This window comes from Brassica napus, chromosome A10 (assembly GCF_020379485.1).
Source record: "Brassica napus cultivar Da-Ae chromosome A10, Da-Ae, whole genome shotgun sequence".
Classification (NCBI taxonomy): domain Eukaryota; kingdom Viridiplantae; phylum Streptophyta; class Magnoliopsida; order Brassicales; family Brassicaceae; genus Brassica; species Brassica napus.
Genome location: NC_063443.1, coordinates 14,390,001 through 14,414,949, shown reverse-complemented (window position 1 = coordinate 14,414,949; position 24,949 = coordinate 14,390,001). Strand labels below are relative to the sequence as shown.

General features: G+C 36.5%; 5 protein-coding genes across 5 annotated transcripts; 2 read left to right on the top strand and 3 right to left on the bottom strand.

Moving 5' to 3' along the window:
- Positions 1 to 1,739: 1,739 nt before the first annotated feature.
- On the bottom strand, positions 1,740 to 4,191 carry LOC106387809 (tubby-like F-box protein 11). The gene is made up of 5 exons (XM_013827734.3): positions 3,367 to 4,191; positions 3,033 to 3,120; positions 2,818 to 2,947; positions 2,440 to 2,625; positions 1,740 to 2,354 (listed from the first exon to the last, which is right to left on the bottom strand). Exons 1-5 carry the CDS (start codon positions 3,670 to 3,672, stop codon positions 1,865 to 1,867), a joined length of 1,200 nt encoding a protein of 399 aa, XP_013683188.2. The 5' UTR covers positions 3,673 to 4,191; the 3' UTR covers positions 1,740 to 1,864.
- Positions 4,192 to 9,130: 4,939 nt separating this feature from the next.
- LOC106385321 (classical arabinogalactan protein 25) lies at positions 9,131 to 9,832 on the bottom strand. The gene has a single exon (XM_013825250.3). It carries the CDS (start codon positions 9,639 to 9,641, stop codon positions 9,234 to 9,236), a length of 408 nt encoding a protein of 135 aa, XP_013680704.1. The 5' UTR covers positions 9,642 to 9,832; the 3' UTR covers positions 9,131 to 9,233.
- A 2,314-nt stretch (positions 9,833 to 12,146) lies between these two features.
- On the bottom strand, positions 12,147 to 17,814 carry LOC106387810 (serine/threonine-protein kinase RUNKEL). The gene is made up of 10 exons (XM_013827735.3): positions 17,583 to 17,814; positions 17,425 to 17,514; positions 17,214 to 17,266; positions 17,047 to 17,122; positions 16,912 to 16,973; positions 16,743 to 16,821; positions 16,607 to 16,663; positions 14,862 to 16,493; positions 13,816 to 14,685; positions 12,147 to 13,467 (listed from the first exon to the last, which is right to left on the bottom strand). The coding sequence occupies exons 1-10, from the start codon at positions 17,628 to 17,630 to the stop codon at positions 12,334 to 12,336; spliced, it is 4,101 nt and encodes a 1,366-aa protein (XP_013683189.2). The 5' UTR covers positions 17,631 to 17,814; the 3' UTR covers positions 12,147 to 12,333.
- A 159-nt stretch (positions 17,815 to 17,973) lies between these two features.
- LOC106388237 lies at positions 17,974 to 21,848 on the top strand. Its single transcript, XM_013828267.3, has 2 exons — positions 17,974 to 18,123; positions 18,377 to 21,848. The coding sequence occupies exon 2, from the start codon at positions 18,400 to 18,402 to the stop codon at positions 21,661 to 21,663; it is 3,264 nt and encodes a 1,087-aa protein (XP_013683721.2). The 5' UTR covers positions 17,974 to 18,123; positions 18,377 to 18,399; the 3' UTR covers positions 21,664 to 21,848.
- Positions 21,849 to 21,975: 127 nt separating this feature from the next.
- LOC106385327 lies at positions 21,976 to 24,205 on the top strand. The gene is made up of 2 exons (XM_013825255.3): positions 21,976 to 22,109; positions 22,427 to 24,205. Exon 2 carries the CDS (start codon positions 22,473 to 22,475, stop codon positions 24,180 to 24,182), a length of 1,710 nt encoding a protein of 569 aa, XP_013680709.2. The 5' UTR covers positions 21,976 to 22,109; positions 22,427 to 22,472; the 3' UTR covers positions 24,183 to 24,205.
- The last annotated feature ends 744 nt before the right edge of the window (positions 24,206 to 24,949 follow it).

Here is a 24,949-nt window from a genome sequence, read left to right as displayed (position 1 = left end):
AGATAGAGCGAGAGAGAGAGAGAAAGAGTAAATTTTGTTCAGAGCTCTGCCATGGTTATTGTATGGATGCAAATTTGCAAATGTAACTTTTAATATAAAGCTCAGTGTTTATGGAATGTAATATATCTATGCTCTTACCAAAAATACATCATAAAAATGGTTTTCAAAACAAAAATAAAATAGTTTAAAATAACATTGAAACATTTTATTCTTCCAAACTTAAAAAAAATGACGAAAATAATATTAAATAAAAGTTTTTTTTTTGTAATTGGATTTTGGTTTAGTGATTAAGACTGAGGATTTATAATGTAAAGATTAAACCTAGTAAAGATTAGATTAAGGTAAATGCTCAGAGTTTGGAGTAATTTAGTCATTTTACTTTAGTTAATGCTAATTTTTTTAATTCTGTACTAGTTTTGACATAATGTATTTTTTATATCTAAGTCATATTGCTATATCTAAAATGTTAATATATCTACTCCTCTATCTTATGAAATTATTTTACAGTGTCGATTGACATTAGATAATAAATTCGGTAAGTAGTTATTTTTGGTTCTCTCTCTCTCTCTCTCTCTCTCTCTCTCTCTCTCTCTCTCTCTCTCTCTCTCTCTCTCTCTCTCTCTCTCTCTCTCTCTCTCTCTCTCTCTCTCTCTCTCTCTCTCTCTCTCTCTCTCTCTCTATACCATTCTGGTTCTTACTTTGCAGTCAGACAACTGTTTTACAGTGTGGCAATGATGGAGCTTACATTTGGTTTACAGCTCCAGCACTAATTCGAAGATTACTCGTTTGAAAACAGTGGTAAGTTTATATCTTATATTTTATTTTTGCTTCTTAGACTAATCTTAACAATTGGTGAATGTGCGGGATCATCCGAGCATAGATGCTAAACAATGAAATCATTTATTTTTTCTTTTGTGTTCTGGTCGGAAACTTGAATTTTTTCTTGTCATGTCAGTTATAACCGAAATGACAAACATAATTGAAAGAGAGAGAGAGTTGCCTGCCTCATTAGAACCTGTTAAAACTTGAATTATATTCTTGGGATCTGTTGTGGTTGGTGTTTAGGGTTTTGAGAGAGAGAGAGAGAGAGAGAGAGAGAGAGAGAGAGAGAGAGAGAGAGAGAGAGAGAGAGAGAGAGAGAGAGAGAGAGAGAGAGAGAGAGAGAGAGAGAGAGAGAGCTATGATCTATTGATCTAGTGAGATTTCTCAATCAAAAAATTGCTTCATAAATTTGTAATGTAAATAAAAAAGTCTTAGCATTTATATAAATATATTTTATCATATTACTGTAAAATTATATGTATCAACAATGTTTCATAAAAATGAATCATGAAGCTTTAAACACAGAGATCGCTTGTTTCCTTTGAATCTATAACTGGAAATCCGCCAAATCGAACCAAAATTTCCGGTTAGTTTGGTTAGGAATTTCGTTTCATCCGGTAAATTTTTCTAAAATAGTTCGAGTTTCAGTTCGTTTTGGCAATTAATCAGTTTAAAAAAAAACAAATTATAATAAAACCATACGAAAACTCTTAAACAGAACCGAAATATCCAATTTTTGAACCACAATAACTAACCTAACCGAACTTATCCAAAATTTAAATAAAATTAATTAAAAGATAGCCAAAATCAAAACTTCTATAGAATTTTTAAAATTGAAATTAACCAAATACCAAACCAAATTTTATTTCAGGTTAATTAAGTGAGTTTACGTTGAACCGAACTATCCGAACCGGCAGTAATGGAGAACAAACAAAAACAACATCATCAAATACATCAGAATCAGACCATGTTTTTTTTCACAATTTACAAAATGCTTGAAGATTCTCTTTTACAAAAGGAACCAAAACATAGTGTTGATAAATTATTCACAGGCGATTCTAGTCTCAAAGCTGCTCAAGCAAATGGCAAAGGCCTGGAAAGCTGAGATTGGGTATCCATAATCCATAGTGAACATATCTTTCCCAACTTTCCCAAACTGCAGTATTATCCGCTCGTTCTGCCTCTCCGGTGACAACCCCTCGCCACCGCCAACACCGCTGCTAGCTGCCGCAGCCACTAGTTGAAAGTTCTTAACTGAAGCCACTGTGACGCGGCCGTGGAAGTTCAAGCACCAGCAACGTAGCTGCTCATGCCACCGTGGTGTCTTGTTGCTCAGCACTAACGGTGTCTCTTTCAGGTGGCTTAAGCCGCTGCTGCTGCTGCGTAGTGGTTTCGATTGAGACCTGGAAAAAGTTGACCGAGAACCACCGAGGTAAGGAAACTCTGATGGCTCTGAAGATGATACTCCTCGAGGTTGCTCCATTGCACTTGTAGGTATTGTATCCATCACGCATTGCATCTTCCTTGGTCCCCTAATTAATACCACCATCACAAAAAGATTTAACAAATCAGATTTCTAAAAGTTGCTAAAATTATAGAATCTGAAAACTCATTTACCTGGAGCCTAAGACATTCAACTCGTATGTGATATGAGAGACCGGGTAGCTTCCAAGAGGAACTTTTGCTGAAGCTTTTGCGGGGTTATAAGATCGGTTCTTTCTCAGCCTTGCGGGTCCAGTTGACGTTGACGACGGCAGCATGTTTCCGTCGAAGACTGTGAATTTAGTTCCTAGGAAGTTTGATCTGCAGAGCAACATATCAAAACCAGCAAAGCATCTTTAGTGGAACTGTTTTTAGTTTACTAGAACATGTTAACTACTTGTAATCCAAACTTAAAATGCTAATTATCGGATATGATCATAAGACTCCTAGTAGATACTGAACAGAATCTAACCAACGTGGCAAATGAATAAACTTGATCATATATAGACGCACCTGACTTTGCCAACATAAGCTTGGCTTCTCCTTGACATATCATCAGAACGCAAAGAAATAATATAATCCGTGCAAGTCGTGTGCTTTAACTTACTCGCAGCAAGAAGAAACTTCCCCTCATCAGTTAACGCTGCAAGCACATAAAAAAAAGATAACTTTTGTTTGCTCTCTTGTCTGTTGGATTAAGAACACGTTAAAGAGATAAAGATGCTCACAGTTGGTTAACCCGAGATACAAATGATATGATTGCGTAGCTCGGTTACGTTTGATGAAACACTGAACCAGAGACTCCCTTGGACCAGGCTACAAAAAAAACAAACACACCAAACAAAGCAACAATCTTTTGTCAAACACCAACAAAGCAAACGCAAACGCAGCACATAAAACTAGGAGCCACTCTACGTTTCAGAGCAAACGCAAACGCAGAGTCAACGCTTTTGCTGAATTTCACTAGAATTTGAAAACCCATCAATAAAAATCGAAACTTTGTTACTAATTCAACCAAAACAGAGATGCTACATAGATAGTGATTGGTAATAAGGAGAGAACCTGCTTGAGGGAGATGGGGAAAGTCAATTTAGAAGAGATCTCAGGGACAGCGACGGTTTCGTTCATAAGCAGCCTCCATCCGCGGCAGACTCCGGCACAAGCCACCACGCTGCGTCGCGACGGCCAACCGCCACCGTCGGCAGCTTCGACCCTGATGAGAATCTCCCTCAAAAGCTCCTCTGGGATGTCTGACCAGCGATTAGCTTCAGATGAGGCGGAGGGAGTCGAGTCGGCGGCGGAGGCGAGGTCGTGCACCACACGATGCGACCTCGAGCGCATCTCAAGGATCAAGCTTCGTAAGGTCATGCGACTTTAGGGGTTGGGTTGTTTATATATAAAGGGATTGATCTTTGATCTGTTGTGGTGGTTTTGGGTTTAGGGATTGAGGAGAGAATGATTGAGAGAGGTTTTAGGTAGAAGAAGAATGAAGAAGAAAGTGGTGGTGGTGGTGGTGTTGTTGAGAGACACCAAGCTGATTATTTTCATACAATTATTGAGGATTTTTTTACTTACTTCGATTCTAATAAATTTTGTTTATTTTTTGGTAATTAGATAATATTATATATGGTTGGCGAAAAGAAAAAGGGTACATTTATAAAAGAAAAAGCAAAAGATCAACTAAAAAAGTACTCTGTATATATAATTTTGTATTTCGTTTGTTGAGAAATTTTTATTTTATTTTGTGTTATTTTGTGACATCGAATTAAACATCAATCATCTTCAGAAATTCATAGGTTGATATAAACAACTTTTGTACTTTTGTTTTACATAGCACCATTCATGCGTTCTATTAATTTGATCTGTTCCAAACTATTTTATAAAAGAAGTGTAGAAAGCGTGAGTTTATTTATCACATTTAAATATTATGCTACCATAAGGAAAAATACAATTTTGGTTGTTAAGAAAATGATAAAACCTATGGTGGCTGAGAAATCGGTGGTTTGGATAAGATTCCGGTTTATTAATAGGAGATATAATAATAATGAAAATAAAAATGTCGACAACTTTTATAAAATGTTTTTTTTTCTTTGTAAATTCAACCAACTACATTTTCTTTTCGACATTCAAATAACTACATAATATCTTCAGATGACATATAACTCGTAACAAAATATTAGTTTATAAACTATATATCTAATATTATCCTTGTAAAATACCATTAAGAAAAAGGGTGTAAACATGTTTTGTATTCAGTTATTACATATTTTAAAGCCAGCGAAGCTTCATGGACTACACAAAAGAGCATTATATGAGGTATATGGACCCACTCAAAAATATCTAACCATCGCTCTTAATATATAGTAATGGGGCATGCTCTCTATTTCATTTGGTCCCTTTCTATTTATTTACAATCATTTTGTTTCGTTCAAAATAGTATTTTTAAGAAGTAAATTTTTTTAAAAGTCAAAACAAATCGAAGGCTTTTAGTTCATAGACTGGACTTTTGAATGGAAGATATACGTCGTCTTACCCAACGAATAAGACATTCTTTAAACAAAATAAAGCCAAAACAGAAACTTTTTAGTATAATACCGTATGTTTCTAACATGCATGCATGTATGGATTTATAATTACTATATTCTGAAAGTATATGCGTGCTTTCGTTCTTAGTTGAAAGTATGTTCTAATTACATGTCGAAAGCCAGTTCAAAAAAAAAGTTTTTATTACATGTAACTCGAGATGAAACTATTACATTTGTGTTTCTCCAAAAAAAAACTATTACATTCGTAAGAGCACATATACTTAATCATTAATTTATTTATTATATAAACGAAGTTTGGGTGGGCAGTGGCGTAGGTTAGCGTCATGGTTTTGTTCATTCGAATAAACCAGAAGTAGGTACTCTTACATTAATGCTCTATTCCCTTTTGTGTTTTGTCCCTTTCTTCTTTTAAAGCCAAACCTAACTATTTTGTTGACAAAAAAAGAAAAAGGCTTTCTGATGCAACATAGTTGTAGATAAGTATGGCTGGATTCTTCATTCGAATAATCTTGTCATGTTCCAACCACAGTATTTCCGCACATTGTATTGTATTTTCAATATCTTTAAACAAATATTATTTTAGAGATATTTTTGGCCTATTTTATACTGTATTTTATAACTTGTATGTAATTTTCAGTTAATATATATCGCAGTACAAAGTTTTCCGCTGTCGGTAAACAAAAAATAATGTGTGATGTTTCAAACATATACCGTTTCAGTTATGTAAAAGCCATATCAATAGTAAATAGCCATTTACATACCTTTTCGACCGACCATGATCTCGTTCACGGCCTCTGTGTAGTTTCACCGTCATCATTGCTTCTATCCATTAGACTTTAGTCATATCTTATCGACAGCAAACAGTAAGTTTTATATGTGAGGTTTGCGATCCACATCTTTCCCTTACTGGATTTGTGAGGTTTTTTCTTGTTTGTTCATTGTGGTCTGATTCTTAACCCAATTTTTATTTGTGGGTTTAAAATAAAGGGTGGTCTTGGGCTTGCGAGATATGGTCAGTACTATATATAGCACATGATTTTTGTTGTGCAGAATAAACATGTGTTAGTTTGCCAACTCGACTTATATGTAAAGTGAGCTTATTGGAATCATGTGTACTTTATATATTCTGATTTAGATTTAATGTTGTATCTGTATAAATTTTTGATATAAAATTTTAGTCGTAGACTTGAAAAGATTTGATTATTTATTTGTAAGTTTTCTAAAGGGATGTTATTCAATTAATAATTTAAAATTAATTATTAATGTTTTACAATCCAACAAATTTTTAAATTTTAATATAGTTTAAGTTCGTGAATTATAAAATATCTGTAGTACCCTTTGAAGTTTTATATCAATCATTCATTAGACTCCACATAGAATTATTAGAAAAAAAATCCTATAAAATTGAATAACACTAGACATTAAATATTGAATTTAAATAATTTAATAAATAACACCAGCCTGTTAAATAAGATTTATAAATACTATATTCAATAACAATAGATTTTAACATAGAATTTAGAATCATCATTCGAATAATGATAGATTGTATTTAGATTAATTTGAACTTCATTAAAATACATGATTGAATAACATCTCCCAAAACTAAAACACAAGTAATGATTAGCAAATGTTTTATAAGTGATGTAGAATACAACCAATTTTTTTCTTTCTAAAACACAAAGCTCTTCTAATCATGCTTTAAAAACACCTTTTAAAGCTACATATTTTATTTTCTTTCTTCTTTTTAGATTTTGAAAGCGAAAAACTAAAGTACTTAAATTTTATCTTCAGAAAATTTAAAAGTAAATCACTAAATCTCATTAAATCTACAATCAAAATTCTACACAAAAATATAAAACTACTGCAAAAAATCTGCAATATTAATGCTATAACAAAATATATAAAGCTACAACTCATTTCAGTCAAGTCCATAAGTGCTATAGGTATTTTTTTTGTCAAGCCAAAAAGAAAAGAAATGAAAGAAAACTATGTAGCTTTAAAAAAAATTCTTTTTAAAGCATGATTGAAAAAAAAAAATGTGCTTTAAGAAAAACTGACTGCACAGATATTCTACAACAAGAGCCTCTCCACTAGTTGATTTCATTTTTGTCTTCAAAATATCACTTTCTTCAAAATGAAAAAAAAAAATCAAGCAATATTCACTTCAATGATTTGTTTCATTTCTTTTTTTTTTGTAAAAAGAATATTCCAAATATATTGCATCTCTAGTTTATCATTAATTATTAATAAAACCTTATGTTTTTCATATTTACTATTTTACCTAACTATTTTTATTTTCCAATAATCCAACACAATTATTATTTCATATAAATTAAACATCATCATATAATAAATTTATTACATATTATGAATAAACAAACAAGAAGCATCTTAATTTGTAAAAAACACCATATATGTAGTTTTTTCTATGAGTGATTAATAGAACTGTTTAGAAGTAAGAGATGAGATTATTTAACTTTGATTCTTTTTAATCGAGTTAAAATTTATTAAAAATAAATATTCTTATGCTTTCAATATAAACATCTGATTAGATGAAAATAATAGTCAAAATTTTGAAATTAATTGGATAATAACGTATGTAATTTATTTTGGTAAAAAATAAAAATAAGTAAAAGTTAAGAACCAAATTACAATTTTAAAAGTTCATCTTCAAAAATAAAGATGGAAACAATATGTCTTCAAATTTGATTTAACACTGTTCATTATTTCATTTTGAAGTAGAAAAAAAATAAGTTGGGAGAAAAACTTACTTTAAGATGAATCAAAAAGTAGCAAATGAAGTATGTTTAGAGATGGTCTAAAGCACTTGTCAATCATCACCAATACTTTCGAATTAAATTTTTCAATATCAATCCATGCGAACAAGAGCTGATTTGAAACTTAGTTTGTTATCTTGGGCGTGGGTGTTTGCAATACTGTGAAGCCTCCAGAAAGTTGAGTTTTATGAGATATTTAAATTTAGGTTAGTGAATTGATGTATTTTGTCATGGCTGAGACATATATTTGTTAATCACACTGATTGAGATGAACTAGTAAAACCAATCCACGTAAAAATGTTCCAAAACCAAATATTTTACGATTAAAAGCAATTGTAGTAACCAGCTACGTATGGTTAAAGTCATAGTGTTAGCCTCTGGGACTAGTCAGAGGCTCAAGCGATCCAGATACTCATTGCTTATTGACATTACATGTAGAGATTATCACGCTTCAACGAGATGTGTTTTTTTGGCATACTCATTGCTTATTGACATTACATGTAGAGATTATCAATGCATATACTTTGGAGCTTGACATTGCTCCTAGTCTCCTACTAAGGACAAAGATAGTGGGTACCAACGCAACATTATAGTGATCATACCATCTGTCACGCACAAATCCTTAAATTATAAAGTCATATATTCATATACACGAAAATAATAGTATTTTTGTGATTTGACAACATAGCAAAATATTGAGAAAATTAGAAAGTAACTAAAGGTGAGAGACAGGAGATGAACACTTTTATACTTTAGCAGGATTAGGAGGAACTCACATGCATGTTCTAACCATTTGCCCATTTTAAATAATTCAATTGTTTGGTTTTATCTAATATAGTTTGATATCATATACCATATCTAATCAACATATCCCTCTCTTTTTTTGACCAGCATAATATTTTTTTATTTGAATGAATCATATACATATATTACAAATATCTTTTCAAATAACTTTACAATAGGTAAACATATCTATACAGGTTCTCACTACTTTTTTTTTCATTACCATATGAACGGTTTCTTATAACTATCTAGTTTCATTGGACACTCATTACTAGTTGGGTCTTTACATCCGCCAAACATGATTTAAACTTTTTCAAAAGGTGCTTTAACAGGAAAAAGGAATAAAGCAGCAGCAGAAACAGACAAATGAAGTCCACCTAATTAGACATAGATTCTCCTAACTATAACACACATATAGTTTAATTTATATCGTTATGTAAAAGGTATATATAGCTCATACTAACATATACATAATGCATGTAATAAGTAAGGCTTATTGATTTTATATGAGATGAAATTTCGTTGGTGTATGGTCCTGATATAAACCATGGTGAACTTTGAGTTAAAATGATATCATCCTTGATATAACTTGTACACACGTCTTAAACAAAAAAAAAAGCTTATATGCATGTTAATCGAAATGTTTAACATTGACTCACAATTTCAGCAGGGGGAGTGAAATGGAAAGATTAAATGTATAATACATAGCTCACAACGGAAGAAAAATGTTATATATATTTTTTGTTTATTCGAGAATGATATACATTTGGACAAACACGTGAAACCCAAAACGTTCGTTTAATGTATAACTGAAGTGGAACTATAGTAGTGCTATAACGCCACAGAGCCATAGCGAGGCGGATGAGACAATGAGAAAGAGGAGTACAACTCCGGTGAGAGGATGAGACGGTGGAGCAGGAGAAGAAACCGGCGGAGAAGCGAAGGGAGCAAAAGCCGGGTCAGGGTACGAGGAGCCGTCGCTAGTGTCGGGATCAGGAGGGCTTGGAGAAGAAGGGATTGTACCGGCGCCGGCGCCGGAAGGTAAAGCGTCTCCTGGTGAAGGGAGGAGAGGAGCGATCTCCGGCGAAAGCTCTTGGAAGGGAGGAGAAATGGTTGGAGTAGAAGGTAGAGAGGAAGAGAGAGAAGAAAGAGAGGAGAGAGAGATGAAGAGGATGATGATGAGAAGTTTATTGAGAAAAGAGGAAGGAGCCATCTTCTTCTTCATCATCCTTTTTTTGGTTTAAATGATGAAAATCAAAGTTGAGTTTTCTTTTTGTTGGATCTGTCTCTCTCTATTTGCTGATCAGAGTGCATCTTGAGTTGTAATGATGATGTCTCTATATAAAAGAAGCTTTACTCTTTAAAATTATAAAAAATAATTTTATTTTCTGGAGGGAAAGAGCAAGGTCTTATAACTTTTCTTTGCAAGAAATTGAGTATAATTACATATATATATTTATACATTTCCAGTAAAATACTTCACTATTTCTTTTATTTGTTTCTTCATAGTGATGAATCATGATTCACAATATAGAATGAATTGACTATGATGTTCAATCTCTGCATCCCCATATATAATACTCCAAGCTCCATCTTAATCTTTTTTTTTTGTATGTTTAGTTATAGTTTACCTATTACCTTACATTGCGTGCATAGAACATAAATAATCTCTAGTAATTAGATTATTAAAACAATAAAGGGTGATTGTATATTAGACTATTCGGAGTTGAAACTTGAAAGGATTGTAAGTCTATATATCTTAATGTGTTATTAGAGTTGGTTTGGTGGAAGGGAAAGTTTATCTTTCCTTTGTCACGTGGATCGATTGACTTCGTTAATGTGTGTGGTAATAGTTGAAGACTTTGAAATTTGCTATAAAGCCAAGGAGTTTCCACAAGAGATGATTCCTTGTCTTTTGCACTTTCAAAAGTTTTTTACTACTTAGTATAATACGACATCATATGATATTTGATTTGAACTAATTAATCATATGAAACAAAAGAAGTGATAACAATAATTTAGCAACATCTATGAAATGGGTTCCGATATTTTACAAAAAAATATTTAACCAACAACTTTAGGCTTAAATCAAACTCGTCTCGAACATCCAACGATTCTAACCGAAGTAGTTCGTAGGTACCAGCACCACAATTGTAATGGAGAGAACTAGGATTTACAAGAAAGATGAGCTTCAATGTCACATGCTTTTGAGTTTGTTTTATCTCGTACATATTCAGAAAGCTAGAGCTTAACAAAAAGACATGACGAATACTTTGCATTAAACTTCTAAACTAAACAAAGACTCAATCAAACCAACTACTCCTTTATTCCCAGACATGATTTGCTCCAACAACTGGTAGTAACTGTGTATGTTTGATCGATAAAGAGAGCTTGGAACTTTATGTTTGTTAATTTTATGCTAGAAAACTGTCAAAATTTGTTGTATGAGTCAACTTGATATACAAACATATGTGAGATATACTGATATACATGTGATTGTTTGGCATTTGTAACTTTAGAATAACATTGTTAATCAAAACAAAATTGTGAAGTCACTTAAGAAAATTCATATGCTTCTTCATATGATAGGTTTAGATTTCGAGGTCGTTTTTCTTTGCGTCCATAGACAATGCTCTAAGTAATTACTAGTTAATCAAACTTATACAATACAATATATTAGGTCTAAACATTTTACATGGATCTGAAAATATGAACCAGATGGTCTCAAAATATTCAATTGAAAACCAAACACAACTTTTATAAGTAAGGTTCAAATTTCCTCATTTCAAAAGAATCAGAACCAAAAATAACCGACATGTTTTTGCCTAATTTGTTTGAAACATTTATTGTTTCTTTGTTTATGAAATGAAATGGTTGATATGAGAATGTTACACATGTCGTGAATAAACGTACTACATAAGTCCAATAATGATCAGAAGAACATGTGTGCTAATGAGAAGGCTACACATTGTTTCGACTTTGTTCGATTAAATATTTTATGTAGTCTTGTCATTATCACCTCTTTCACTTCATAAACAAAGAAACAATAAAGCTTTTAAACACAGCCAAAACAAAAATAAGCACAAAGATTCTTTGTTCCACAAAATGTCAATTTATGTACAATTATTGTATTTTAGCGGGTATAGTTTAGTGCTAAAATGTGATTTGTTACTTTAATTCCTTCTATAGGATTTAGTCCTTTATATTTCAATGAAAAGTTCAAGAAAACAATAGATTTTCTTAGTTTATATCCAAAGACTAATTAATTGTCAATTTGTATTCCGAAATTTCAGAACATAATGTTTGAATTGGATGACTATTTACAATTCAATAAGTATAACAAAAAAACTCACGGATAAAGCAAAAAAACATGTCTAATTGTAACTAAATCTCTAGTTTTATTTTTTTTGTTTGGTATAGGAAAATTGAAACAAAATACTATTAAATGAGAATTTTGGTTTACTAAAGTCATCGACATATTATATTGTTTTAGCTCGGTAGATCCTTTTTGAAACATGAGCTAAAAACATTTTTTTTGTATCTAAACAAAACTGAACCATGCCCGTTTGGAAGTCATTCATAAATAAAACTTTCCTTAATTTCATTCGAGGTAAAACATTCTAAAGTTTATTTGGGAGGGATGGTTTTACACAACCCCGTTTTTCAGTGTTTCATTTTGAATTAATTAATCATATGAAACAGTAAAATTCACTCAGTACTTTAGCAACATATATGAATGAAAAAGAGTCCGATATTTAATAAAACTGTAACTGAGAGAGAACTACGATATACATTGAAAGATAAGCTTCAATGTCACATGCTTTTTGAGTTTGTTTATCTCGAACATATTCAGAAAACCAGGGCTTAACAAATAGATAGGACGAAATTGCAGAAATACTTTCACTAAACAAATAACAAACTCAGCGATGAGGCAACCTCTGCAGCTCCACAACAACGAGAGAAGCGACGCTACTAAGACCAGCGACGTCTGAGTTCTTGATCTCAGAGACTATGGCGTTGATCTTATTGACATCGTGTCCTGATATCGACAAAATCATCGCGTGCGATAGATACTGCTTGCACGCATAACCCAAACAATGCAAGATTCTCTTCAGAACCAACAGTTGCATCTCCGTGCTGTTCCCCCTGCCCCATGAGTCCAGAATCGGTGTGATCTTAGGAAGGTTAGTTAAAAAACCTGTAGTGGCTTCTCTCGACGCAGCTTTAAGTAGCAACACGACACACTCAGAGGCAATATCTGCTACTGCGATGCTCGTGTCATCTAGACCCGCGAGGTGCAAGAACAAGCCAATGTTGCTACCAAAATCTGCAATGTCTCTTATACACTCCTGTGGATCGACCTCGAATGTGAAAGATGATTCTGATAAAAGCATTGGCTCTTTCGAGTAGTTGGAGCTGAGACCTTTCTTGTTCCCAAGTGACCTTAGCAGAAAAGCTCTGCAGAGACTCAAAGTAGGCTCAAGGAAATCTTCCATGTCTTTGGCGTTCACGAACTCTAGCAGATTCCCGATTCTTCTCACCACTTTGAGCTGAGAAAGTAGCTTAGTTTCCATCTCTGGAGCTGAAGCCAAGGCAAGACAGAGCTTGACGTTGTTCACATTTGCGCTTGATAAGTCTCCGAGAAGAAACTCGAAGCATTGTGAAACTGTATTCTGATGCAGTATGTTGGAGATTTTGATGTAATCAAACTCAACGAGCATGACGAGGAGCTTTTGTGCGTAAGCTGGGATTGGATCTTCGTCTTGGATCAGTGCAGGGTATAGTGGGAGGAAATGAGAGTTGGATACTGATTTCAAATCCTCAGATGTTTGTTGCTCGATGTCCGTGCATTCGGTTAAGAGGATTGTCAATGAATCGAACCAGATCTTCAAACAGAGAAACCGAGCATCCCCGTCTTTGTTACCATTGTAAATTGCAGCCAGAGATGGGAGAATCTCACGGATAATAATCTCAGCGTTTTGTTTAACCAGAGGAGCATCTTCTGCTATGCATTCTAGAACTTGAAGAAGGGTTATACGGAAGTCATCTCGTCCCTACAAATTGGCAACAAGTCGTCAAAATTTGCATAAATATATCGTATCAAGGTTCATTGTGTCATATAGACCATGATAAAGACAAGAGAGCAAACGGAGATGATTCTTAAAACATCTTAGCTCCTAAACATACATCAATAGTTAACACAGGAAAGAAGCTAGTTAGGTGAAAGTTCCGATTCTAGTTGTATGAAATTTTTAATCCTGTCCTATACGAAATACTAACCATATTATAGTACAGTAGCTATGATAAAGCAAAGAGTTTAAGCGTTGACGAGCATCTAATCAAAACCCCACAAGTGCAAAATGAGAAAACACAGAGCATTTCATTTGATTGTAACTACTGACCTGAAATGAAGCTTCCACAAGTTTTGTAAGATTTGCCAACTGGCGTAGAATTTGTTGAGTTACCAATTTGTTCTTAAACGAAGAGCTTCCAAGAAGATGAAGAACCACAGGGAACAAGTGTGCATTAGTCTTTTGAGCTGCTCGGTTGTTTAGGGTAGAGCCAGGTCCATGGCGTCTTCCTGTCATTAGTTGCTGGATATCATTGGTTATCGTATCCAGCAAACCCGGTATTATGGAGGCGATCACATTCACGAATGCCTCAAGACATTGTTGCACATAACTGTCTTTTTCTTTGGCTAATCTATCCACCACAGGAAGAAATCTTGTATTGCAGAAGAAATTTGTTAGCCATCGCCTACTGTTTTTGCAGAGAAGTGCAACGGAGAGAACAGCTTTACCCCTAAGAACTTCAGTTCCTTGCTCTATGACGGAAAGCAAACTAGGGAAGAGATTTTTCTCCTCTGCCAATGTCACAAGATGCCTTCCAAAGCTTGGGAAAGTGTGACTTCCAATCATAGCCATATTCAGAAGATTTAAGCAGACTTGCTGCTCTCGTGCGCTGCCTTTGACAAAAGATGAAGCTATTTCCTTCAGTGAAAGCTTTTCTACAACCGTCTGAATGCAAGGAGGGTTGAAACGAGCAAGACGGACCAAACATGATCCAGCAGTCTGCCTCATGCTCTCCTGTTTCCCTACTGCCCTGTAAATATAGCAGAGGTTGCTTATCAAATCTTGGCTAGAGAAACGGGTGGCCCAATAAGCTCCTTGACTGCAGATGTTTTCTATTGTCCTTAACGCGTAGAGCTGAGTCAGGTCATCCTCTCCTTTGCGTAAGGTAGATGTTACTAGAGAGATCAATGCATTTGAAACCTAGCCAAAAAGAAGAAAAAGAATCTGTTTAAATAGGAATCAATGAAAAGATAGAGTTCACTTATTCAGATTAAGGAATGTACTTTGGTCCATAAGAATTACACCATAAACATTAAAAGCTAAATAATAAGGCAAGGAATCTACAAGTTTCAAAGTAAAAGTCCTGGAAAACTAACCTGCCAACCTGACGCAGACCGGATTTCTTTAGATGGGGATTCTGTTGGTTTAAAATCCTTATGCTCATTTTGAGTCGAGATGTAGAATAGCAATTCACCTAGAGCTGCCATAGAGAACCTTCTCACTTTTTCATGCTTGTCTCTGAGGCCATTGGTAAGAGAGTCTAAAATACCAGAGTTTGCCAGGTCATCCTCAATAGAAGTAGAATGCCGAATTAACAAACCAATTAGTGAAGCAATTTGTACACGAAACGCCGGGGTCTTGGATAATCGCAGAACTTTAACAAGCACAAGCATTATTGGCCCGTTGGTCAAGATGTTGGCCGCATCAGCATTGCCACTCAGTGTCTCGAGGTATCTGATCAAATTCTGTTTCTCTGAGATGCCAGCACTACTCCCACTTAGAACCGTTATGATCCTATTGTTAAGCGGTTCTAGTTCTTGCTTTCCCATCTTACCAAAATCAGAAGGCTGTGGTGCTTCGAATGAGAGAGAAGGCACAGCTTCTTTGTCAGATTTTTTGCTGGGCATCACAGGTCTAACAGAAAGATCAGATAAATGCCAAAGGACGTCACTGATGCTATTAGGTGTTTTAGACGAGTCGTGATTTACAGTCAACCCAGAAACTTCTCTTCCTCTGTGAGTTTTAACTAGAGGACTAGCACAAGGTAGCGCAGCTGACACTTCAATGGGTTCTGACTGCTCTTCTTGGCAATCTTTGGCTTCAGCCGAGGTTGGTGTTTCATTTGGAGACGAGTTCTCATCAGGGACATTATTGCTCCTAACTCCTTGTCTTTGGTGACTCTCATTTTGATTCAGTACTCTTTCATCCTTTGCACAAGGGGTGTTCTCATTTCCTTCTGATTCATCTGGTACCTCTTCGTCATTGTCTTCATCAAAATCAAGTTCCATATCAGTGTTCTGGATCTTAACTTCAGCACAGTTCTCGTTGCTATTAGGTAAGGGTCTCCTGTAGTTTTCCTTCTCATTTTCCTTTTGGAGATTTGCCTTTGCGATCCTTGACAATCTTAGAATGTTCACCTGCCTGTTAGCACCCGGACGACCTCCATGCTTTTCCTCAGTTGCTTTACTAGGAAGCTTCGTTTGAACTTTAGAACCAGCAGGGGTACCCTTTTGTGGCGTCTCATGACCCCTTGAACCTTGAGTATTGTTCTCATTGTGTCTTGAACCTCCTTTTGGATCTTTCTCCCGAGACTTCTGAGGGGTCTTGTTTGGTCTGTCTCCGTTATGCTCGGAAAGACATGGCTTTGGATGAATGCCAATCATCTTATCAAAAGTAGGCTGAGGAGGCAACTGTACTAAATTGATCTTACTCTTCCAAAATGCATGACCACAGAGATCTGCCCATTGTATTCTTTGAGCTGGGTCTTTGATAAGAAGAGACTCAATAAGATTGACGAATGAACGGCTCGGATTTCCAGGCAGTGGAGGAGTTGGATCTGAATGAATAGATTTCACAAGCTGGGTGAACTCTCTTGCCACAAAAGGAGGTCTCCCTGTGTAACATTCATATAACACACAGCCAAGTGCCCATAGATCAGAAGCAAAAGAATGGACCCCTCCATCTTCATATAGTTCTGGAGCCATATAATACGGAGTTCCACGTTTTCCCTGTTGCAAGTTATCACAGGAGATCAGTATTTACGGCATAGAGCTTCCAAAGCATAGATTCACTATTACCGTAAACCTCATGTATAGAAAAAGGTACAGGCAAAACTGTTTACCGTGGAAGGAGATTTGGAAATATCGTCTAGTTTCCTTGCCAACCCAAAATCGCAAAGCTGCAACACAGAGCAAAATGAGATCATTTAAACCAAATAATCTCCACACCAGCATAAAAAAAGACAGCAACATGCTTACCTTAATATGTCCATTTTCATCAAGTAAGATGTTTGATGGCTTCAGATCACAATATGTAATTCCTTTCGAATGCAAAAACCTAGAAAATACCGTAAAAATGTCCATAAGAGAAAACGTTTTATACATGATCCTAGATGTAGTGTCAAACTGGTAATAAAAAAGGGCTTACAGCAGGGCTATGACAAGATCATACGCAAGACCATAGACCGAATCTTCAGGCAGCTTAGTGTCCTGCAGAACAAGTGACTTTGAGAAAAACTGTGATCTACCATCAATAAGAGAGTTGAACTACAAGCAATAATACCTGTTGCAGTAACGTCCTGAGATCACCCCCAACGCAATATTCCAAAACTAACCACATGTGAGCAGAAGTTTCGTACCTGAGAGACCCAAAGAAGCCGATAAATAAGAAACAAACAAAACATAGAGCGCCAAATAATTGTTTCGATATATTAGCTAATGAGTTGTTACCAAGCATAGAACTTGAGTACGTTGGGATGATTCAGCGAGTGAAGGATCCTGACCTGAAAAAGGAATTGAATAATCAATTCAGCCTTTCGATTCACAAACATAATCCACAAATAGCAACTTAAGATCCCTAATTGACGAATCTAGAGTGAATCCGAGTCCATATAATTAAATCACTAATTCGACAAGGAGGAGACAGATCCGGTGAGAGTACCTCTTGAAGAACCTTGCTCTTGCGCGACTTTTCGACGCTCTTGCAGGCAAAATACTCGATCGTCTTCTTCTTCCTTCCTTTGTACACAGTCTACAACAAAATACGAACCGATTTAGTAACCAAAAACAAAACGATTGGTAAAGCAGATTAGGAGTTACCGAGCATTTGCCATGACCAATAGCTTCGTATATGTGGTACTGGTTCATCGTCTGAGCTTCAACTCTCCTTAGATCCGATTCGGAATCTTCTCAGCTCAAAAGGAGGATTAATGGCCGTTGTTGAATCGATCTGAGAAGAGAGAGAAACAGAGGGGGGGAATGGTAGAGAGAGAGAGAAATGGAAGTTTTTCAAAATTCAAAACCTAGTAAGAACTAAGAAGAAGTGGACAAATAATTTAGGATTATATTTTGAAAAATATAATGAAGCTTACTTACCGGTAACCGGATCATCTTCTTGTTTTTCTAAAGAAGGAGGCTATGCATGTCAAATTCAAAATGATTAGCTGGGCTTATTGGGCCTCTTGTGATTGTTAGCCCATTTATCCTAGTTATTTTCCCGCCAAAATGAATTGGAAATGGAGCTTTTACCGCTGTGAAAAGTGAAAGAGCTGTAAAATAGAGCGGCGGAAACTGTAAAAGAGTGGCAACGACGACGGAACCTCCACCTACAGTTCTTTCCGACGTCGGAATCTTAGACAGAGTAAGCTCCTTAATCGCTTGCCTTATTCTTCTTCCTTCTCCGGCGAAACTCACCGCCGATATTTTCGATTTGGACTCCGTTGTTGCGTTATTCTCTGCGTTAGATTAAGGAGCAGTTAGATTTTACAGCTCCGATATTCTCTGCGTTAGATTTTAAATATAAGTCTGAGGAATCAATTGCTTATAGCAGTTCATCTTTGACTTTTGCTTTGTTTTTTGATTATTCTATTTGTTTCGTTGTTGTTCATGAGAAGGCCTGAAACCTGATCAAGCTGAGATGGAAAAGACTAACCTTGATGGTGCTCCAGAGCTTGCTGCTCATCACAATCAGACATTCTCTTCTGCTACAAACACTGGGGAGAAGAGAAAGAGGGAGGGATTTGTGAGTGAAGAAAGAGAATCTGGAAACAGCTGCGAGACTGAAGAAGTTATTATAGTTGGTGACACTAAGGCTATAAAAGATTTTGGTTTTGGTGGAGGAGAGCAGTCTCAGAGGTCTGTGTTTAGCAAGCTACAGGCTTTCAATGGACAAAGCAACATGAGTCTTAAAGGGTCTTTGGGAAAGAAAGAAGCAAGAGAAGAACCAGAAAGAGCAAAGCAGGATTCAACTTTTAACGACTTTGATAAGCTGAGGGAAGAAGTGAACTTTGCGGTTGGACAGACATGGGCTCTTTATGATGATAAGGTGGATGGGATGCCTAGATTGTATGCTCAGATCACAAAAGTTCCAGTTCCTGGTTTCTGTCTTAGTGTCAGATGGCTTGAGCCTGATCCAGACCCCAAGGAGGAGATACAGGGGTATGAAAAAGGGTTGCCTGTTTCTGTTGGTAGGTTCAAACTCGGGAAAACCGAAGATATAAAAGATCGCCGAAGGTTCTCTCATCTGGTTCAGTGCAGTGAAGGGAGTAGCGCAGGGACATTCAGTGTATACCCAAAAGAAGGAGAGACGTGGGCTATCTTCAAGGCTCACATCACATCTCTCTCCTCGTACTTTAACCATGACTGGTCAGCACATCCTGATTCACACAGTAAATATAACTATGCATTCGTCGAAATCTTTTCAGAAGATTGTGATTATCGTAGAGTACCGATTGGGTTCTTGCATAAAGCAAAAGGTTTTCCAGGTGTGTTTTGTCGCTTTAACAAAGAAGTTGATATGTCTTACATTAAGCGTGGCTGTACAATGCAATTCTCCCATCGTGTTCCATCATTTAAGACGACTGGAATAGAAGCAGAAGGTGTGCCTTGTCGAGGTGCTTATGAGCTGGATCCCGCAGCATTACCAGAAAATATCAAAGAGATTGACGTCCCTTTACATCTACTAGAAGAGCCTAGTCCTACAGTGTCAAACCATGGGGAGGAGGATAGTACACACTCGCAATGTGTTTACTTTGCTAGTAAAGGAATAACTTTTCAAACAGGCCAAGTCTGGTCATTATGCAGTGGTGATGATAACTTGCCCCGGCACTATGGCAAGATTCAGAAGATCACGTTTATTCAGGCTTTTGAACAGGATCCGGTGGTTAAATTGCATATAGGTCGGCTAAAGGCTAGACCCAACAAAGGCGTCATCCAGTGGAGTGACAAGGATATGCCCATCGGCTGTGGCAATTTCAGGGCAAGAAAAGTTCTAGAGATATTCACGGATCTTGATGTGTTTTCACGTCAGATAAGAGAGTCCTCAGAAGATGGGGATGACTACAGCATCTTGCCCAAGACTGGTGATGTTTGGGCAATATACAGAAACTGGAGTAAGAACATTGGCGTCGTTGATCTGAAGTCCCAGACTTATGATCTTGTGAAAGTTCTTGATGATAAGCTGGACTACAAGGTACTGCTATTGACTCCTGTTGGTGGGTTTAAATCAGCCGATTCTGCAGGTTTTGGTTCGGCGTATGTTGCTGCTACTGAGCATTGGATTGATAATGCCGAAGTGAGATTCACAATCCCAAAATGTGAAATGCTCAGATTCTCGCATCAGGTTACTACTTCGAGAGTAACAAAAGAGGTACATGGAACTTGGCAAGAAGTTTATGAACCTGCTATTGAGACATCGCCTGTTTTGAGCTGTGCTGTTAGTGTTGGTGAGAAGAGAAAGAGGAATGATCATGGTGAAGACTTTGATGGTCTGAAGTTTAATGACTTTGAGAAACTGAGGAAAGAAGTAAACTTTTCGGTCGGGCAGACTTGGGCTCTTTATGATAAAGTGGATGGGATGCCTAGATTGTATGCCCGGATCCGAAAAGTTTCAGCTCCTTCCTTTGGGCTTAGGATTGCGTACTTAGAGCCAGATCCAGATGATGAGAAACAGATCCAATGGCTTGAAGAAGACTTGCCTGTTTCTGCTGGTCAGTTCAAGCTTGGGAAACATCACAACACAAAAGACCTTTCGATATTCTCACATGTTATACACTGCATGGAAGGAAGCAAAACGGGCCATCTCACTGTTTCCCCGAGAAAAGGAGAGACTTGGGCTCTATTCAAGAACTGGGATATCAACTGGTCTTCAGAACCAGCTTCTCACCGCAGTTACGAGTATGAGTTTGTTGAGATTTTGTCTGATTACGCTGACAAAGCTGGTGTATCTGTTGCATTCTTGCATAAAGCAAAAGGGTATGCAAGTGTCTTCTTTCGAATGGGAACTTCTCCTGCAGACATATTTCGCATTTTACCTCACAGATTGTATCGATTCTCCCACAGAGTTCCTTCCTTCAAACTGACTGGAATTGAAGGTGTGCCTAAAGATGCTTATGAGCTGGACCAGGATGCGTTACCAGAAACAATCGAAGAGATTATGATGCCCTCAATCTCTGAGACTCAGCCTAAAGCCATCTACTTTGCTAGCCAGGGGAAAGTTTTTCAGACTGGTCAGTTTTGGTCATTTTACAGTGGTGATGATGAGTCGCCTCGGTACTACTGTAAGATTCAGAAGGTCTCTTTTACTCTGGTACTCAACCAGGAGCCAAGTTTTAAACTACATATAAGTAGGCTAAAAAAGGCTCTTCCTTTCCCTGAGGACGTTATCGACTGGAAAGAGGGGAAGATGCCTCGTGGTTGTGGAACTTACTACCCAAGAACAGTTCTTGAAACAATCACTCCAAGTGAGCTTTCACAACAGGTAATGCCTCAAGCCTCTATGGATGGAAAAGAATATATAATTCTCCCCAAGATTGGTGAAGTATGGATCACATATAGATCCTGGAGTGCTGACATTGAGGTTGATGATGATTTGGATGGTTTGGGTTATGACATTGTAGAAGTTCTTGATGATACATTGGACTATCAGGTCGTATTGCTGGATCGCGAATCGTTTTATGAAGAAGATAAGAAGTTTGAATATAAATGGTTTAGCCCAGGTACGAAGTATAAGTATAAGGAGTTGGGTGGGTTGATGCCAATATTTACGATCCCAAAGTCGGAAAGGCTCAGATTCTCGCATAGTGTTCGTGCCTCTCGTATAACAAGAGAGATACATGGAGAGTTAAAAGACCTTTTCAAAGTTGACTCTAGACCATTACCTTACTTCCTTTCTGGCGACTGAAGAGATGATGAGGGAAAGGAAAGGGAAGCCAATGTTTCTTTTTTTTGGTTAGCTTTTGGTGCATGTGGTGAAACAAGGTTGTTTTTGGTTAAGAATCTTAAAACTTTATCTATGATGTTGTTAGTTTTGAATTCTCTCACTAAACAGCAAGTATGGTATTAATTTATCTACTATTGCCTTCGCTTCTTGATTGATCTCTCTGCAGATTTAACTTAAACATTATATTTGGGAATTTTGTTAACTTATACTTAACGGATATCTTTCCCGCCAAAGATATGGCTCATAAAGAACTTTTACCGCGTGTTTTTCTCTGTCTCTTAAATCGATAGATAAATTTACACTAATTCTTACAAAATAAAATTACGCTTAGTTCACTACTCACCAGCAGACGTCTCCGCCTCCCTCCGACAGTGGTTTGCTTTTGCCGCCTGTGGTTGATCGAATCGGTCAGTGGACTTTTGATGTGTCATTTATGCTGAATCTGAATCTAGGGTTTAGGATTTCTCGCATTTTCTCCCATTGTGAGATGCAGATTGTTAATAAGTAGTGGGTGTTTGATTTAGGGTTCGTAATCGGTTTCTTTTGATTTCGAAGTTGCGTCAAAGTCTTTACCTTTTCGTTTGCTTGGTTCTTCAAAAATTAAAAAAAAAAAGTTTGTCTATTAGCGTATGTAAATGCTCATCTTTGTTTAAACAGATTTTAACATTGTTATAGTTTACGTGTGAAAGAAAGTATCTGATGACGTTAACTGTATCCTCTGCAGGAAGTCTAGAGAAGGAAGTTGTCTTCTCAAGTGCTTATTTTGTTTGATGATGGATATCACTGTAAATGAGCTAAGTAGAAAGGGAATAGCTGCGCAGAATCATCACAGCAGGAGTGATTCAGTTGCATCCATACCAAAAATACACCAGGAGAAGACTCAGGCTTTCTCTAATTTGAGTTGTTCTGCTGTGAAGGTTGGTGAGAAGAGACAGAGAGACGAGTTTGCTGCTGAGCTCTGCAATGCCGACGAACAAAACAAGAGAAGACGTTCTGATGCTAATATAGATGCAGAAACGGGAGAAGAGTTGGTACAACCAGAGATTTCTGAATGTTCTCATCCAAAGTTTAATGTCTTTGAGAAGCTGAGGGCAGAGGCAACCTTTGCGGTTGGACAGACATGGGCTCTTTATGATCCAGCGGGTGGGATGCCTAGACTGTACGCTCAGATCAGAAAAGTTTCATCTCCTTCGTTTGGCCTAAGGATCACATACTTAGAGCCAGATCCAGATGATGAGAAACATATCCAATGGTGTGAACAAGACTTGCCTGTTTCCACCGGTAAGTTCAGGCTTGGGAAGAACGAGAACACAAAAGACATCTCCAAATTCTCTCACCTTATCCAAAGCCACGAAGGAAGCAACACTGGTCGTCACTTCACCATCTCCCCAAGAAAAGGCGAGACTTGGGCCTTGTTCAAGAACTGGGACATCAACTGGTCTTCAGAGCCAGACTCTCACCGCAGTCACGAGTATGAGTTTGTTGAGATCTTGTCAGATTACACTGATGAAGCCGGTGTCTTTGTTTCATACTTGCACAAAGCAAAAGGCTTTGCAAGTGTCTTCTTTAGAATAGGAACTGGTCCTGCAGACATCTTCCGTATCTACAATCTGTATCGATTCTCCCACATGGTTCCTTCCTTCAGACTTACAGGAACTGAAGCAAAAGGTGTGCCAAAAGAGGCTTACGAGCTAGACCAAGCTGCGTTACCCAAAACAATCCAAGAGGTTATGGTCCCTTCAGAGAGTAACAGTAAGCCTAAACGCCAAGAAATCTACTTTGCCACCAAGGGGAAAGTCTTTCAGACCGGTCAGATTTGGTCATTCTGCAGTGGCTATGATGATTTGCCTCTGTACTACGGTAAGATACAAAAGATCACTTTCACTCAAGCGTTTAAGGAGGAGCCAGTGTTTAAACTACACATTGGTAGGCTAAAGCCAACTACTCCTTTCCCTAAGGATGTTGTCGAGTGGAGAGACAGAGGAATGCCTGTTGGTTGTGGAACTTTCTACGCAAGAAAAGCTCTCGAAATCATCACCCCTAGTCAGGTTTCACATCAGGTCATCCCTCAAGTCTCATTGGATGGAAATGAATACACCATTCTCCCTAAGATTGGCGAAGTTTGGGCGATATACAGATACTGGAGCGTTCACATTGATGTTGAGGATTTGGAGTTTGGTCTTTACGACATTGTGGAAGTTCTTGATGACTCCTTGGAGGACTATAAGGTTCAAATGCTGGTGCAAGAATCATATCTTGATGATGATGAGAATTATAATAGGTATTTTAAGGGAGCTACGGAGTATGTAGATAACGAGGTGGAAGGGTCGGAGCCTATATTTACGATCCCAAAGTCAGAAAGGATCAGGTTCTCGAACAAGGTTCATGCTTTGCGTGTAACCAAAGAGATACATGGGGAGTTAAATGACCTTTTTTGTATGGAGTTTAATGCGGTGCCTATAAATATTCTACTCCATTGAACAAAGGAACTAAGGAAGTGAGGAGAATGATGATTCCTTCTTTATTTTTGGAGGTTTAGAATCTTAAGACTTTCTCTATGATGTAATTCTTTTTTTTTTTTGAACAAAAAAGATGTAATTCTTATTTATCATGTGAAACATCAAGTATTTGCTGGTTGTGACTACATTTTTACCTATATCTCAAAAGTAGTTTAACTATTTCTACAATGTCATAACTACAATGCTCCAAATCCTAACCTCAATTAGGCATGCCAATTAGGACCGATGCCCGCAATCCGAGCCCGTCCAGCCTTAAAAATTACTGAGTTTGTTCTCTTATATTTTTAGTTTTAATTTATATTTGATTATTTAAATTTTATATAACTAGGCAAAGAGCCCGTGCGATATCGCACGGGAACTCATTTTATAAAGAATATATTATAATCTATAATTTATAATTTTATATACCTGATAAAAAAAATAAATCATATAAATAATTAAATTTAATTTTGATGATTAAAATATGATTTACAAAGTATTCAAATATATATATATATATATATATATATGTATATATATATATATATATATATTTTATAAACCTTTATGTTCCCTTTAATTTTTTATCAAAACACATATTGTATACAATTGTGTCTTCATACTTTTTAAGTTTTTTCATACATTTTTTCACATGATAGTTATCTTCAACCACTTTTTGAACAAAATGCAATTTTTTTTGCATGATATATAATTTTTTTTCCTATTTAAAACATAATATTAAAATTATT

Coding starts and splice junctions, on each gene's coding strand:
- LOC106387809 (XM_013827734.3), bottom strand. CDS start 3,672: ATGACCTTACGAAGCTTGATCCTTGAGATGCGCTCGAGGTCGCATCGT. Junction 2,626..2,817: donor GCTTATGTTGGCAAAGTCAG/GTGCGTCTATAT, acceptor GTTGCTCTGCAG/ATCAAACTTCCTAGGAACTA. Junction 2,355..2,439: donor TTGAATGTCTTAGGCTCCAG/GTAAATGAGTTT, acceptor GGTATTAATTAG/GGGACCAAGGAAGATGCAAT.
- LOC106385321 (XM_013825250.3), bottom strand. CDS start 9,641: ATGATGAAGAAGAAGATGGCTCCTTCCTCTTTTCTCAATAAACTTCTC.
- LOC106387810 (XM_013827735.3), bottom strand. CDS start 17,630: ATGAACCAGTACCACATATACGAAGCTATTGGTCATGGCAAATGCTCG. Junction 16,974..17,046: donor TCAGGACGTTACTGCAACAG/GTATTATTGCTT, acceptor CTTGTTCTGCAG/GACACTAAGCTGCCTGAAGA. Junction 16,822..16,911: donor GATCTTGTCATAGCCCTGCT/GTAAGCCCTTTT, acceptor GGTATTTTCTAG/GTTTTTGCATTCGAAAGGAA.
- LOC106388237 (XM_013828267.3), top strand. CDS start 18,400: ATGGAAAAGACTAACCTTGATGGTGCTCCAGAGCTTGCTGCTCATCAC.
- LOC106385327 (XM_013825255.3), top strand. CDS start 22,473: ATGATGGATATCACTGTAAATGAGCTAAGTAGAAAGGGAATAGCTGCG.